Source organism: Symsagittifera roscoffensis, chromosome 1 (assembly GCF_963678635.1).
Source record: "Symsagittifera roscoffensis chromosome 1, txSymRosc1.1, whole genome shotgun sequence".
In the NCBI taxonomy this organism is placed as follows: Eukaryota; Metazoa; Xenacoelomorpha; order Acoela; family Convolutidae; genus Symsagittifera; species Symsagittifera roscoffensis.
The window spans coordinates 78215706-78231334 of NC_087062.1; the positions used below are offsets into that span (position 1 = coordinate 78215706).

At 35.3% G+C, this 15629-nt stretch overlaps 3 protein-coding genes across 5 annotated transcripts in view; 1 reads left to right on the top strand and 2 right to left on the bottom strand.

Annotated features, from left to right (window-relative positions):
- Window positions 1–15629, bottom strand: part of LOC134849916 (UDP-N-acetylglucosamine transferase subunit ALG13 homolog) — a 342028-nt gene that overhangs the window by 206279 nt on the left and 120120 nt on the right. The gene's annotated exons all lie outside the window — the stretch shown is intronic.
- Window positions 1–15629, top strand: part of LOC134849933 (uncharacterized) — a 222837-nt gene that overhangs the window by 168650 nt on the left and 38558 nt on the right. The window lies entirely within an intron of this gene.
- Window positions 3674–8815, bottom strand: LOC134849772 (serine/threonine-protein kinase Sgk2-like). 2 transcript variants are annotated; one of them, XM_063866539.1, is made up of 4 exons: window positions 7452–8815; window positions 6733–7013; window positions 6215–6457; window positions 3674–4338 (listed from the first exon to the last, which is right to left on the bottom strand). In XM_063866539.1, exons 1-4 carry the CDS (start codon window positions 7971–7973, stop codon window positions 3861–3863), a joined length of 1524 nt encoding a protein of 507 aa, XP_063722609.1. In that variant the 5' UTR covers window positions 7974–8815; the 3' UTR covers window positions 3674–3860. The 2 variants fall into 2 exon arrangements, with proteins under 2 accessions (XP_063722609.1, XP_063722610.1); XM_063866540.1 differs by lacking the exon at window positions 3674–4338 and adding an exon at window positions 4547–5172 and having other exon boundaries at window positions 7452–8810.

Here is a 15629-nt window from a genome sequence, read left to right on the forward strand (position 1 = left end):
GCAAAAAACTGAGAGGTTTATGCTGGAAAAATTACAAATACATCAACAGTCATCTTTTGAAAAACTTCTAAAATTTGAAAACTTTGAGCAATCTGCGCAGATTACGTGGACTTCGAGAAAACTTCCGCGAAGACGATATCAGAGTAGATTCTAGAAACAACTGTTTACCGGATTTTGGGTTATCAGCCATATGAAGCCCGATGGATAAGAATCTGTTATATTTCAAAAGAAGCTTTGAGGCATCTGTATGTTGCAATTTTGTTGCCAGTTTTCAAGTTTTTGTTTTAGAAGAACAATCCACCTGTACAATTTAACTACGAGAGATTTAGCAAACGAAGCTTACAGAAATCTGGATAAATATCAATGAGATAAAATTTTTCCAGCGCACCTCTGTTCTATCAAATTTGCAAATTACAGTGAGCGACATTTTCAAACAAAAAAATCATGTCACTAAACGTACCAATTTTTTTTTTTTGAAAAAATCCATTATCTTTTTCAAGTTGTTAAAAAAGCTGAAAAGAAAAAAATTTATTTTGCTCAGTGGAATTGTCTCACTGGATTCAGTGATTTTAGTTCAATTTTATACGATAACCGCCACCGCCACCGCCACCGCCCACTGAGAATTTATGATTTTATTCTATAGATCCGATTGAAATTGTTGAAGCAACTCTTCACCTGTTTGCGTTATGACGAATTAATTTGTTTTTATATTTCTCAAAAAAACTGAATGTGATGAATTTCCAATTGGATCGAAAAATCTATTATCTCAAAGCTATTTCATTTCGTTGTAAAACAAGTGTGTAGACGGCTAGTCATTTAGCTCAGAAAGTTAAAACCATCATTATTCGAAAATAAAAATAATATCGATATTTGACATAATAACCCGAAATAAGTTAAATTAAGACCTTTTATCCACGACGGAAAGGACCAATATACGAGCTGTACAGGTTATCACGGCAAACTGCTGCTGTGCTCCTAATTTAAGTACTAAATGCAATTTTTTGTCATTTTTCCTCACCAATGTTGCCTCGCCCGCAAGCAACGAGCGCGGATCATGGTTAGCCTCGTACATCTGTCTGACCTTTCGATTGAGAGGCGGACACGTAATTACTTCACCACCGCTCCCCGAGTGAATGTGCTTGACATATATTCTGATCGAATTGGCTGAGCACAGGGACAATGTTTGATAAATTCGTAGTCAAGAATGATTGAAAGTTTTGAGTCATGACAATTTTCTAGTCAAGATCAAATTTTCTGTCGAGTGCTTTTCGAAACAATGTCGAACATAAATTCAAACCATACTTGAATACTGCAGCGCTGATTTTGTTCATCCCGGCGAAACAAACAAAACTTGAAATTTAATTAAAATTTTTCTCAGATTGGGTCAGTTTTCAAAAAAACGATGAGACAAAAACCAATGAGTCGACTTTACGAAAAATTGGTGAGATTTTTAGACGAAATATTATGCGGTTCAATTTAAAAAGCAAAATTCGGGCTCGAAATTTTTACCCCAAAATTGATCCTTACCTTAGATTTACCGAATCAATTGCTGACACAATTATCTTAAAATGAGCTCCTTATGGAGCCCTACAAACTATTTTAAGGGCATAATCTCTAAAAAAAAATTTGAGCAAAACGTGCCAAAATTGTTTGCAAAAAAATGGTACTTTAATTAGTAATTTTTTTATTTTTTTGGCTGTTGAACAAAAGTAAATTAAATACTAATAGATTAATTACTAACAGAAGCATATATCATTTTAGTTTTCTTGTCAGTTAATTTATTTTTTACGAGGTAAAAAAACGTCATAGCTACTATTTAATATACCAATTTTGAATTGAAAACAATTTTGAAACATTTTGGTGGCACTTTTAGAAATAATACCCTAACCTTTAGACAGAAATTTTTAAACTTTTTAAGACCAAATAGTAAGCTCTTTAGTATAGTTTGATTCATTTTCAGCAATTTATTTGGTATTTTGGGAGTTATTTACTATTCATTAAAAAGCTTGAACTTTGCGAATTAAAGAGTACTATGATAATTTTGTTGAAATTCAATGCAAATTTCGTCGCATCACTTTTTGTCAAAAAACAAACCAATTTGAAATTAAAACAAAACTGCTCGTATCAAGGCAAAGCCCTGAATGTTCAGACTGCCTTTCAGCGTCTCGTATTGTGATAATAGGATTAAATTGGTGGCCTCAATTCAATTTGGAAAGCATTAATTTGCTTTATAAGCGTGTCATATGTACGCAATATATCGCATTAAAGTTATCCCATATTGGCCAAACTAACATTTTTCAAACTCTACTTACAAAAAAAGATCACACGTGATTTTTTTTAATTTGAGAAAATCTTCAAGATGGCAAAAAAAGTTTCGTCAAAAACGCTTAGTTAACATGTCGAAAAGTGACAATGAAAAACCACACCAAGCATAGTTATTCCAAACTTTCTACGAAAGTCGGAACAAAAAAATGCATAGTGAATTTCAATTAATTTTTTGCTTTGTCTGGATAAATTAAATTCGCACTGTAGATGCAACGATATGTCGAACTATAGACGGACACAAAAAAGTATTGACGGTCAAAAAAATCAAATGCTGTGTCGAAATTTTGGCGAACCCAGAGATAAACTTAGTCGATCTCAAAAAATAGGGCTGTATGTGATGTTTCAGAGTTTTTGCTCAGCTCAATTTACTACTTGGTTATCAGAAGCAACCAGTTTATTCTGTTCTGTTTGATTTATTCTGTCAGATCAGCAAATTCCTAGGACTTGAAAACTAAAAGTTAAGAGCAGTTTTTCTCAACCAGTTCATCAAGACAAAGAGTTTGACAGTGGTAGTATACTTAACTCTCCATGAGTCGATCAGTCAGCCAGAGTCGATCAACGCATAAAATGCCTGAGTCTAACAATGACGCGCACGCGTTTTCTTTGGCCGAAGAATGTCTTAATTGAATCAAGCACTGTCGAATACCTTTTCTTCCAAATCAGACAAAACATAGCAAGTTAGAGTCAATCACAGACTAGAGGCAAACACTATGACAGATATTTTTTCTTCAGACTAGTCTGTTCAAATATCACTAGTTTGGGTCAAGTCGGTCGAAACACAGTATGCTCGAGTCAAACATATTTTACTTTTCTTAAATATAACCAGTTTTGGTCGAGCCGAAGGTCACATAGCCTTTTTTTGGGCCAGTCGCTCGAAATATAAACCAAACAACTCAACCTGCAAAACAAAACCTTTTCTAGATTTTTTCTAATTTTTCTTGTTTCCTAAGTCCCAACATGGGTTGAAGCTCAGCAAATTTAGATTATGTACTTTATACCGAAAAAAAAATGTTTATACCAGTTTTTTTTCAACACGAGATTTTTTTAGAATCCGAAACAAGACAGAAAAAGCTTGAACATTGTAGCATATTTAACTCACTATGAGCGTGACTTGGTCCAACATAGTCGAAACAAACAGCTTGAGTCGAGTCCGTCAAACATACCGAGCCTAACCTGCACTACGCCATTGCTACTTCTCTTAAAATGGTCGTAAAATATCTATATTAGACACGATACTCACTTTTCTCCATTCTTCTCAAAGACATTATAATCTTAACTATTCTCAGGAAACAAAATACAAACCTTATGTAAATGATCAGTGTTACTAAATAAACTAAAAATTATTTTATACGAAAGTTTAGTTCAATTTCAAATTATTGCAGCCATGTTACTAAATAAACTAAAAATTATTTTCTACGAAAGCTTAGTTCAATTTCAAATTATTGCAGCATGTGGCGGAGTTTTGGGGCACCGAAATGAAAATAAATTTATAATGTTTTTTTTGTTCATTGCAGCGCTTTCTGATTGCTGTATTTTTACAACAAAGAATTGCTGGAACTTTCTAGTGATAGCTCGTACTTGTTTGCTTTATTATCCGGCGGGGGAAGACGCACTGTCATTTCAATAGGCGATAGTTGGTACTCCCAGCTGAAACCTTCGAACTCATTATAAAGACACGCTTCAAAAGCAGGAGGCGGATCCACCATGGACCCTCTCTTTCCGAGAAACTCTTTCGATATGAACCTCGTCTCGTCTTCACCTGATTGTTCGAAGTCGGGGATCCAGGGCGGATCAAAGGTTTTGCTTAAGATGCTTCTGAAGTCGATGTCTAGAAAAAACCGGTGACGTTTCAGCTCCCCGACACCTCCCCGACTTCCAAGGCGCTCAAGTGGGTTCCGCATCAATAGACTGCGTATGAAATGTTCACCCGTTTTGGACATTTTTTTTCGTTTACCCCTGCCCTCGAAAACTAATGGTTCCATCAACACTCTGTGATGACGTTTGCTTGTGACTCTAAAATAATAAATATATATTTGAGCAGTTACATTTTTGAGGGAAAATTTTAGTGTTCATAGCTCTCTCAAATTGCGTTTTTTTTTTAATTTTTGCGGTTTTCGGAACACTTTCAGTAGTGAGTGGACAAGTAAAAAGGTGCTATAACCTAATTAATGCTATCACTGCTTAATTTTTTTAGTATTTTTTTTTCTGTCGTCTAAAACTGTCTTCCAAGCATTCCGTGACTTTGATAATCTCTTAACTGAACCCTTCATTATGAGCCTTTTTTAATTAGACACAATTGAATAAATTTTAGTTAAGAACAAATCTAGTTGAGCTACAAAGAGTTGTAATTGAAAAAGAGTATCATCGTCAAACGATAACACTAATCATAAGTCATTTTAGTAATTAGTTCATTCATCTTCAGTTAGTTCAATTTCAAATTGAGATAATCAGTCGAGATAGTCCATCGGCCGAACGTAAGTGAACCCTACGAAACCCCGGCTGTCATTCTCGGTAACCAAGACGGATGTGCTTCCCGCGTTCTCAATAGAATTGGTAATTGGAATATTTAAAAATCCTTCGTCTATATTACTCGTGTCTTGGTCGCCGTCGGCGCTTGGAACAAATGGCGCCTCAATTTCTCGCTTTTCAAGTTTTGCAAAGTCGAGTGATTGGAAGAACTCATGATTCTCAAGATCCTTCAAGTCGTTTTCGATTCCGATTCGCTTGAACTGGTCTTTGGCCAGCATTTGCGACAACAGATCCCGTCCGGCGCCTGACAGTCGAACGTTGCGGCGGTTGAAGTTGACGACTTGTTTTTTGATCGCTTCGTACATCGCCACGTGATCTCTGTGAACACAAATTTCAGTTTCCTCCATTGGGATTTGTTCAGTCAGTTCGGGTCAATTTTTGTCAGCAGTTAGTAATACATGAGTAAACAGTTATGATAACAAACAGTCATAATTCAAAGATAGAAGAGCGATGCGTTTGACATCGTTACTACAAGGCATACACATAAATATTCTCAGAAATGAGACCATTAACCCAAGAGGGAAATAAATTGCAACCAACCCCCCTTTAAACAATTCAAGTATTGATGTGACAGCATCGTTAGGTGTAATAATAACATTTTAACGTCCCTGATAAGCTGCTTCTGCCTCACAAGCAAATAATTTATAGAAAACAACAATTAGGTTTACTTAGTATTTGAATTTACTTAAAGCATTTCAAATAAGATCATTCAAATGTTAAGGCAATGTGTTACTTTTGTTGTCAGATTTTTGATGCTATTTTGTTTTAGTTACTAGCTTACTAGCTAACTATTAGTTAGTTACTATTTAGTTACTAGCTTATCAGTTTCTGAGAGGGCGTTCAACACTGCGGAAGTACAACAGTGCCGAAAATGAAAAAGTGTTCAACAGTGCCGAAAATAAATTTATTGTTCAACAGTACCGAAAATCATCAATTTTCGGCACTGTTGAACACTTTTTCATTTTCGGCACTGTTGTACTTCCGCACTGTTGTACTGCCCCGTTTCCTAGCCTATGCAAAAAAAAATAACATTTTCAAAAAAAAATTAAGCAAAAATGGAATGTTGCAAATAAGTCAACCTTCACTTAAAAGATAAACTCTTTATTTTCAATTCCCACAGTTTCTTTTAATGTTTTTTTTTTGTGCAGTGATAATTGTGGTCGCGGAACATTCAGTGCTAGGTACAATACAATCGCCTACTCTTGTATATATGAGACTTTGCTCGCAACTGTCACTATTAGAGAAGCGGATTAGAGAAACGGACTATCCTTAGACAGGCTGGATAGCCTTTCACAGATCCTTCGGCGAATGGCAGAAACCACAATCATTATTATTGTGATGACTAATAGGAAAAACTCACTTGTGGTAGAAGGGAGGCACTCCGAATATCATTTCATAGAGCACACATCCGAGACACCACCAGTCGACAGCATACGAGTAGGGCTGCTTCAGAAGCACCTCGGGAGCCAGGTACTCGGGGGTGCCACAGAAGGTCTGCGTCATCCGACCTGGCAACTCGTCCATCCTGTCCTTCGCCAGTCCGAAGTCAGTAATGACCACGTGACCCATTCGATCCAACAACAAGTTCTCGGGTTTCATGTCTCTAAAAAAATACTGATTTTTACTACCAAAATTACTATCCAAAATAATTTTAATAAAACAGCTTTAAAAATTAAAGCAATGCTGGCTATTTAAGTGACAATAAAACTGAGGAAACATAGTTTCAGCAAAAGTTAAGATGAAGCTAAGAGTAAGATATTTTTGACCAATGAAGATGTTCAAGATCACCAATTTTGCCAACATTTTCGCTTTAGTTATGAAATGAAGGCCATCCGCTATAGAAATATCAGCATTGTTTTGACAATGAAGTCAACGAACCTGTATAGAATATTCCTCGAATGTAGATATCCCAATGCGCATGCGATCTCCGCTGCGTAGAATTTGGCCCGCTCTTCTGTGAAGTTTCTGTCCCGCTGAAGGTGGTAGAACAACTCGCCTCCATTGACGAAGTCCAGCACGAAGAACAACTTGGCCGGGGTCTGGAAGGAGTAGTGGAGGGAGACCAGGAAGGAGTGTTCGAGGTTGTTCACAAGGACGTTCCTTTCGCTCATCAAGTGTCGCTTCTCTCTGTCCGACCTCAATTTACTTTTCTGCAAAACCTGAAATATTCATATGATTTTTCGTGGAAATGTAAAAAGAAATGGTTTCTGTGGTAAGAATACTCGAAAATTCATGGAAACATAAAAAGTGATCTTTCTTCTGATTTTGAACACATCATACCTTACAAACCTCGCGCTCTTAAGGTGTCTAAAACAATCATGCTAAAAGCCGTAGTTTGTTCTAATCAAAGTTTTTTTGCTTAGCTTACATGTTCTTTGTCATCATAGAACTCTTTTAAGTTTCCCTAGAGAATTGTTTTATATGCCTTAAAATATTCGGAGAGCTTTTGCAGTATAGTTAAGTTAAGTTTTTGGGACTTTCATAAAAAATATCGGGCTCATATTTCTCACTTGCTTTTTAGGGACCCACTTGAATCATCAGGAATCGAACGTTCAATCTGTGGCGACAAAGAACGGCTTTTTAAAATGGTGCAATACCTTAACGGCGTAGTGTCTGCCTGATTCCTTGTGTTTTGCCAAGTAAACTCTTCCGAAACTTCCTTTCCCGATCACTGTTTTAAACTCGAAGTCGTTCGGAGTGGCTTTTGTTCCGTAGAAGGAACTACCCTCGTGGCGGTCTCTGTTCGGGTCCGTGTCGTCCGACTGGGGTTGTTGGTCGTCGTCGGTTTCCTCACCCATCCCCGGGAAACTTCTCGTGTTGAAAAATTCTACCACGCATGGTTCGCTCAAAGCTCCGGGAGTAACAATGATCTTGCTTACCAAATTGTTAAGTCCGTTGACTCGCTCATTTATAGTTTTCTGGCTGAAGTTTCCGAAAACTTTCTTCGGAGGAATTACAAGGCCAGCATCTGGGTAAATCTTTTTGAGTCTGTCGTACATTGTACGGAACTCCTTGTAGCGCCGCACCACAAACCAAGTCTCATTGCTGGATCTGACGTAGACTTTGTAGTTGACATATTTTTCTTTGTCAGTTTTAACAATTTCGTAGTTTCCGGACATTTTTTCAAATGGTTTAAATTTAGTTTCAAAGAAATATTATAATAATCAAAATCATTGTAGCTTGAAGCTTTAGTAATTCGATGTAATTTATCAAAGCCTGAACAAACTGCAGAAAAGAGCTAGAAGTATTTTTTAACAATAGACAGTGTAAAGTTCTAAATGCAGAGAAAATGCGCGTTACACTTAGACGTATACCAAGTTTAAAAATTGAGGTATAATTTTGCGCAGAGATGGTATCCAAACTCAATATAGCAAGTTTTGCTGTTGTAGCATATGTAACTGATGTCTAAAACTATGGTAGCATAGTCTGATTTGGTTTGCGAGAATTTGGTAGGTTTGGAGTTAATGACGAAGATTAAGTCTAGCAACGAGCATAGTTCTGTTCTTATAACTTGCGTCAGGTTTTAATCGCTTGTTTTAACATGTAACAATGAACAGGTAAAAATAAAATGCGTCGGCTTCGACTACAAAATATTAAACACGACTAAATTTTGGACCATGATAGATTAGAACAGGTATCAAAACAGGACTCTTTTATCTCATAACAATTTTTTTTCGAATAAACATGACTCTTAAGAATGGCATATCGCACATATTTTAATTGAAGAAGTATTTGCAAGCCATCGCATCGCCAATTTTCTATTGAACACAGTTTTGGCAAAATGTCACAATAGTAACCTTATGTTTTCAAAGCGTCTTGTACCAAAATAAATGAGGTTTCTTGGTATATAGTGCGGTAACCAAATATACCACAAATTAGTAAAATGGCCGCCAATTAGTCCACAATTAAAACCGCCACTATATATAGACTATAAACATGTGGTGCTGTCTCATTGTTTACCATGCCAATCCGAGCTTGTCATGTGTGCACTAACCAATAAGGCCATCCAACAAAAACCATTGTCAATAATGACCATATTTAATCATTTAAAATAATTTGAGTTCAAGCGTATTGAAAGCATAAAAAATAGCAATTGTCTCAACAATGGCTTCTAGAGTTTTTAACAGCAGAAATGACATGGCGGCATATGTTGTCAGTTCTAAATTATTAAATTTCCGTCCGGCGATTTCCAGTTGGTTCGAGATCAATTAAGCGTCAACAACTGCAACGAGACTGCGGGTCTAGGACAACAAGCCGACGGGACTTCAAGCCGAAGGGAATTCAAGCCGAAATTAAAACTTTACAAGCACCCCAAAATGCTATTTTATCATCTGAAAAATGATACTTTTCTAAAATTTTGGCAAGTTTAGTCCATAATAAGCGTTATTCATGACAATGCACCACGTGTGATTCGCATCCGTTAATAACATCAGCCGGTTTTTGAAATGCATAAATTATAAACATGAAAAATATCATTTGGAGGCTTAAATTATATGCAAACGCCAATAACTAGTGAAGAAAGATCATGAAATTCAGAAATTTATCAAAAAAGTTTTCAAATTGTTTATATTTCACGACTTTATAAAGAATTATTCGGCTTGAAGTCCCTAATTTTACAATTCGGCTTGAAGTCCCGTCGGCTTGATGTCCGGCACCCCGAGACTGCTCGTCAGAGCGAATCCCTGAATAATCAGACTGCCATTTAAGGTCTATGGAGCAGTAATAACATGAAAAAATTCAATCAAATAAAATAGAACGAAAAAAAAATTTTAATTTTTTTTTGTGAAAATCACCCACTCACCCGCCAAATTAAGTACAAAGTGATAGATTTCGCGGATCATGTTAACTATTCCCCGGATCATCTTAACTATTCCAATAGGGGGAGGGGAATGGTTAACAAGGTTTGGATGAAATTTATTGTAATAACGTCAACCAATAGAGGTTATTGAGGATTACTCAATTTTCGGGATTACTCAAAACTGTTCCTAGAGGTTATTGAGGATCATAGCTTAATGCCCCTTATATATGAACCCACACATCGCTCAGGCAACACTCTTGATATCATTTTAACTTCGCACACAGAATTGTTCACTGCATTTGTAAATGAAGTGCTTTACTCAGACCATTTTCCTTTATTTGTTTTTTTACCATTCCTGAAGCAGCGCCTACTGTGATTGGGAATTTTATGAAATCCTCTCTATCCAAATCATCTTTCTCTCATTAGATCTTCAATAGTAACATCAGCCCTTGCTTTACCAAACTCATTGTGGAACAAAACTCATGTTATTCCATATCCATCACTAATGATTATGTAGATAGCTGGTACGCTCAGATCAATCATGCAGTTCTTTTATCATGCGCACATAAAACTAAAAGACGCCAGCAACTTCCCTATTATTATTCGTCGCATACAGTTCATTTACTGAATAAGCACCATTCCATATCTAAACGGACAGCCAACACAAATCATTTAGCTTCGATCCAACAAGACCTTAACAATTCAATTGAGTTGGATAAAACTTGTCTCCTTGAATCTTTAAGACCAAATTCTACCCGTGATTGCTTTAAATACCTTCGATCTTTTACCAAAAAGAAACTACCAAACCAAATGCACTGGATGAATATAAAAGCATCCACTTCTATTGAAATAGCCATTCTTTTGAACGATTACTTCTGTTCAGTGTTTCTAGAAAAGCACGAAATTCAAATCCTACAACCCGAAAAACCCACCATTTTTCTATCCGATCTCCATGTCAACCTTAAAAAGGTCGAGAAAGCTCTCGAATTTGCTAAAACTTCTTGTATTACCAACGACCGCCTCCCAACCTTTATTCTTAACTGCTGCAGTGAATTAATATCTCCTCTAGTCGTGCAGCTCTTTGTCAAGGTTTTGGAAACTAAAACGTGGCCAGAACTTTGGAAATGTGCGTTTATTACGCCAATTCTTAAATCTAGTAATCCCGAAAATGTTGAAAATTATCGCCCGATTAGCATATTGCCTCAATTATTGATTATTCTGGAGAGAATGATCTTCGATTTCATTTATCCTAAAATTCGGGCTAAAGTTACACCTGCTCAACATGGTTTTATGACCAAGCGATCGACTGTTACTCAGATTCTTGAATACATAGATCAGATTTATAACGAAGTCGAGGCAAAAAACGAATGTCTTTCTGTGTACTTCGATTTTCGCAAGGCTTTTGATCAAGTTCCTCATCATATACTTATTTCTAAACTTGGTAATTTAGGCTTTGACATTAGCTTTCTTGAACTTTTTGCTTCCTATCTCACAAACCGCACGCAAGTTGTCTTAATTAACAATGAAGCATTTCCAAAAGGCCATGTAACAAGTGGTGTTCCGCAAGGAAGTGTACTCGGCCCTTTGCTATTTATACTCTTCATTAATGACATGTCAGCTGTCTTGAAAACCTATAATTGCTTTCTGTTTGCTGATGACAGCAAACTCTATTCAAAATATGACTTTTCGTTAGTTCAAATAGACATTGATCTATTTATAAATTGGACGCTTGAAAACGAAATGACATTTAATTCTGATAAATGCAAAGTTATTTGTTTTAACTCAACTTCCCCCAAATCTACTCTTTGCCTTAATGATTACCTAATTCCGTCAGTTTCATCTATCAAAGATCTCGGAGTAACGATATCTAGTGATTTAAAGTGGGATATCCACATTAAAACCAAACTGGTCGCAGTTAACAAAGCTTTCCATTTCTTAAAACGTTCAATCCCTTATGGAGTATCCATGAGAACCAAATTCAAATATTACCAGCTATGTATTATGAGTATTTTATTATACGGTAGTCAGGTCTGGTTTCCATCTTTAACATATCGCCGCAAACTAGAAATATTTAACAGAAAATGTTTGAAATGGGTAACGGGAGTGAACGACTATACAGAACAACTTAGAAAAACGAATTCCTTGCCAATTTCCTTCAATATAGCTTTAGATGATATGTGTTTTCTTAATCGAGTCCTGACTGATCAATTTGATTTCGACCTTTACAGATACATAAATTTTACCTTTGCAGCCAAAGACCTTCGCAATAGCTCACGCCCTAAGCTTTCAACAACCCAGAATTGTCGACTCTTCTTTACAGAGCAATTTTTCTTCTATCGCGTCTGTCGGTATGCCAACATGATTTCAGCAAACAACATAGCCGACATTTTCTCATCGCCTTAAATTTTCAAAGCAAAATTGAAAATCTATCTGAAAAATAGAATTGATATGTTCAACTTAAACAACTCTTGTTCAATGCTACTTTGTTGCCATTGCATAAATTGCCGTTCGTGATGTCTTGTGTACATAATCATACCGTTTCTTTTGTTTGATGCCTTCATATTTTAAAGGGAATAAATTCTTTTGGTAGTAGTAGTAGTAGTAGTAATAGGAATGCGAATTGAAATGACGTCAACCAACAGGAATGCGACAGAACACATTTCTGAGAAATACAAAACCAATCCAGTTGAGCATAAATGAAATGTGTTTTCATAGGGGGGAGGTACAAGGTACCATAGGGGGGGGGGTATAATTAACATGATCCGATTTTGCAACTAGTAACTAACCAATTATGGCAACTAAGCTTCTTGGAACTATTTCTAAGGCGGATCAAATCTCCGCTTACGTTAATAGCGCGACATTAGCAGTATTTAGACAACCGCGTATTCAGACTCGTCAGTATTTAGACAAATACTGTATTAACCAATCAGAATCGAGACAAGGAAGAAATAAATATTTAATACCCGGGTTGACGTTAATAGAAGGAAACTGCTTATCATACAATTTCATATATGAAGTCTATGGAAAAAATGCTTAACATAGAAAACTCATACAAAATTTAAAAAGTATTTTAAAAACTTTTAATGAACATTTCTGGTCTAATTGCCTCTTTTGAAGCTTACTGGTCATTAAAAAAAGATCATATAATTTTCATGTATGAAATTTATAAAATAGTCATTTTGTCATAGAAAATAGAAAATTTTCAAAAATCACCAAAAAAAATGGTGGGTAACTTTAAATAAATTTAAATAATTTTATCTATTATAGAGGGCATTTTGACAATCAAAAACTAATCATAATTTCGGTCAGAAAAATGCTTATCATAAAGTTTTCTTATATAAAAATTGTATGGTACGCATTTTTTTCATAAGCAAAAACAAAAATTTGAGGTAAAAAGTTTTTAATCCCTTTTTTGGTTGCAAATTCGTTTTTGTATGCATGCAAAACTTGACTTTTGTGTTTATAACGTATTCCAGGATGAGTTTTTCACCCAAAAACTCAAAAATCACAAGAAAGTATTTTTTTTTGTAAACACAATTATTATCTTTTGTTATATTTGCTAAGATAAAAATAAATTTGCAAAAAAAAACAGACCTTTTTTCACAACCACCAAAATTTTCAAACTAAAAACTATCTAGCCATATTCAAAAAGTTACTTTTTTGGTATATAATTCCATGTGAAAATTTTATAATTAACTTTTGTGGCTAAATTCACCAATTGCAGTTGAACTGCGTGGCAATTGCCAGTACACTCTGAGATTTCTTATGACAAAAAATCCTTGGTTATTGTTTCGGTTGGAACACAAAATTTTGAAACAAAAATTTTTTATATTTTCATTTATGGAAAAAATGCTTGTCATACAATATCAAATGTGGAAAAATTGCTTATCATACAATTTCATATCATGGAAACAATGTTTATTTTGCTAATTTCATACACTTATTTTGCTCTATGAAATTATAAGAAAGAGTATGATAAGCATTTTTTTCATATATGAAAATTGTATGATAAGCATTTTTTGTCAACCCGGATAAATATTTATTTTGTAAATTTGCTTTGAGTTGTCTAAATACGCGGTTGTCTAAATACAGACCGTACTCCCGTGCGATAATTGTCCCAAATTGGCCAAAATGTCAATTTTTAAACCCCCATAATTAAAAAAAAAACGATCACAGGTGAATATCTTTTTAAATTTAAGCTCAGGACACCAATACTTTTTGAATGATATCAAAGAAATCCGTCAAAAAAGGCTAGTTAAAAAGTCGAAATAATGTCTGGAATCTACTTAACAATCACCCTCCCTTTGATATCTACTAAAGAATTGCGACACTATAAATAAAAGCAGTAAATTAACACTAGAGCGTTTCATTTAATATTCGAACTTTGCTGCAATCTGATTGGCCGAAAATTCGACAACTTAATCTACCTAACAACTGCCCCTCCCCCCCCCCCCTTTCTCGAAAGGGGAGGGCAATTGTTACGTAAATCCAATGTCTGAATGAAAAAATAATGTCTTAAGTCGAAAAATGTCTGAAGAAAAAAACCACCCCGAGCACAAATATTCCGTTACTTTCATTACAAAAGTCGGAACAACAAGAATAGTGGGATATGATTTGAGTTACTTCAGTATATGCACTGAACTTCCAAATACTATAGTATCAGCTTATCTTGACAAACTTGATTTGAGTTTGCTGACCTAAGTCTTTCAATAAATCAGTTCATTAAATAAACCCCACAGAAAAATATCAATTCGCAATAAAAAGAGTACACCGAGTGAAAATTGCGGATCTTGTTAACTATCCCCCCCGTGATGGTATCTTGTAACGAATCTCCCCATATAAGGAAAGAATTGAACAGTTAAGCATTTATGAATTTTAACTATTAAAAGTCGTTGAACATAATTCAGCTTTTTTGTAGATTGCGGTTTGTCTTGTTCAGCAAAAGTTTTGAAATAATATACTCTTCAATTTTACAGAAATTCATTCAAATATTGATGCATTTATGAATGCTTCTAAACTATTTATGCATTGCTTGAGTTCAATTCAATATCATCTGTTTAAAAATGAGTAAGTTGCGATCTGCAATTACGAAAACCTAAAAGTCAAGAATTTACGGGAACCATCGAATTTTCTCAAGTTGAGTTAATTTTATCATAAAAGTATAAATTCTTCGTGAAAATCAAAGAGCTGTAAAGTTTCGTTTTTGTTAGTCTCTTTTTATGCTTCCTTGCATTTATTGATTTTTTTGCCAACAGGCTGTTGGCTATGTTAGTTAATTTTTTTCAGCTTAAATGGCGTCCACCCAAGTATTGACGGCTTAATTCGTACTCATTGATTTAATTTAAATGCTTCTTTAATGGTGGTTCTTATGTTTCTTGAAATTTTTCCTTCACCGAGACAAATATGTGCAAGTGTTGTAGACGTAGTTTTTTTGAACTTGTAAAAGTATTTTTTTGACTTAGTGACCTCCGTTTTTATATTTGTCTGCTAGCTTACAATGCAATGCAACAATGCAATATTGTATCGCAATTTCCGCTTCACCTCTGTTTTTCTATGTAACGTTTTTATTTTTAAACAATTGAGCTTCAAATTTAAGTGTGATAACCCACGCCTAGCCCAGAACCAAACAATAAACGAAACTGTCAATGATATAAAATCCAAAGCCAAAACACTAATGATCTGGTGGATGGTTAAATGCTACTTGAATTCATCTATTTGTTCAATATGCTCAGCAAGAGTTGCTTCGTCAATCGAGCAAATGAGACTCCATTTGTTTGTGTTTCCCTCGCAAGCCCAGTCGTGCAGAGCAACCTTGGGACACTGTGATTGATTGTGACACAGTCCAACTGTACCACAATGTTAACCTGGATTGCGAATTTCTCCATTTTGATATCCAGCAGCCCAGTAGTTTTCACTGACCTTCTCCAAAGTATACCGGCTTCCAAAGTACGTAGAATGTAAAAAAGGGGCCTATTTG

What these genes read in the sequence shown, in the direction of transcription:
- LOC134849772 (XM_063866539.1), bottom strand. Translation starts at nt 7,973, where the DNA reads ATGTCCGGAAACTACGAAATTGTTAAAACTGACAAAGAAAAATATGTC. An exon ending in GCAGACACTACGCCGTTAAG is followed by an intron (nt 7,014 to 7,451) that starts GTATTGCACCAT and finishes TGAATATTTCAG; the next exon opens with GTTTTGCAGAAAAGTAAATT. An exon ending in GTGCCTCCCTTCTACCACAA is followed by an intron (nt 4,339 to 6,214) that starts GTGAGTTTTTCC and finishes TTATTATTTTAG; the next exon opens with AGTCACAAGCAAACGTCATC.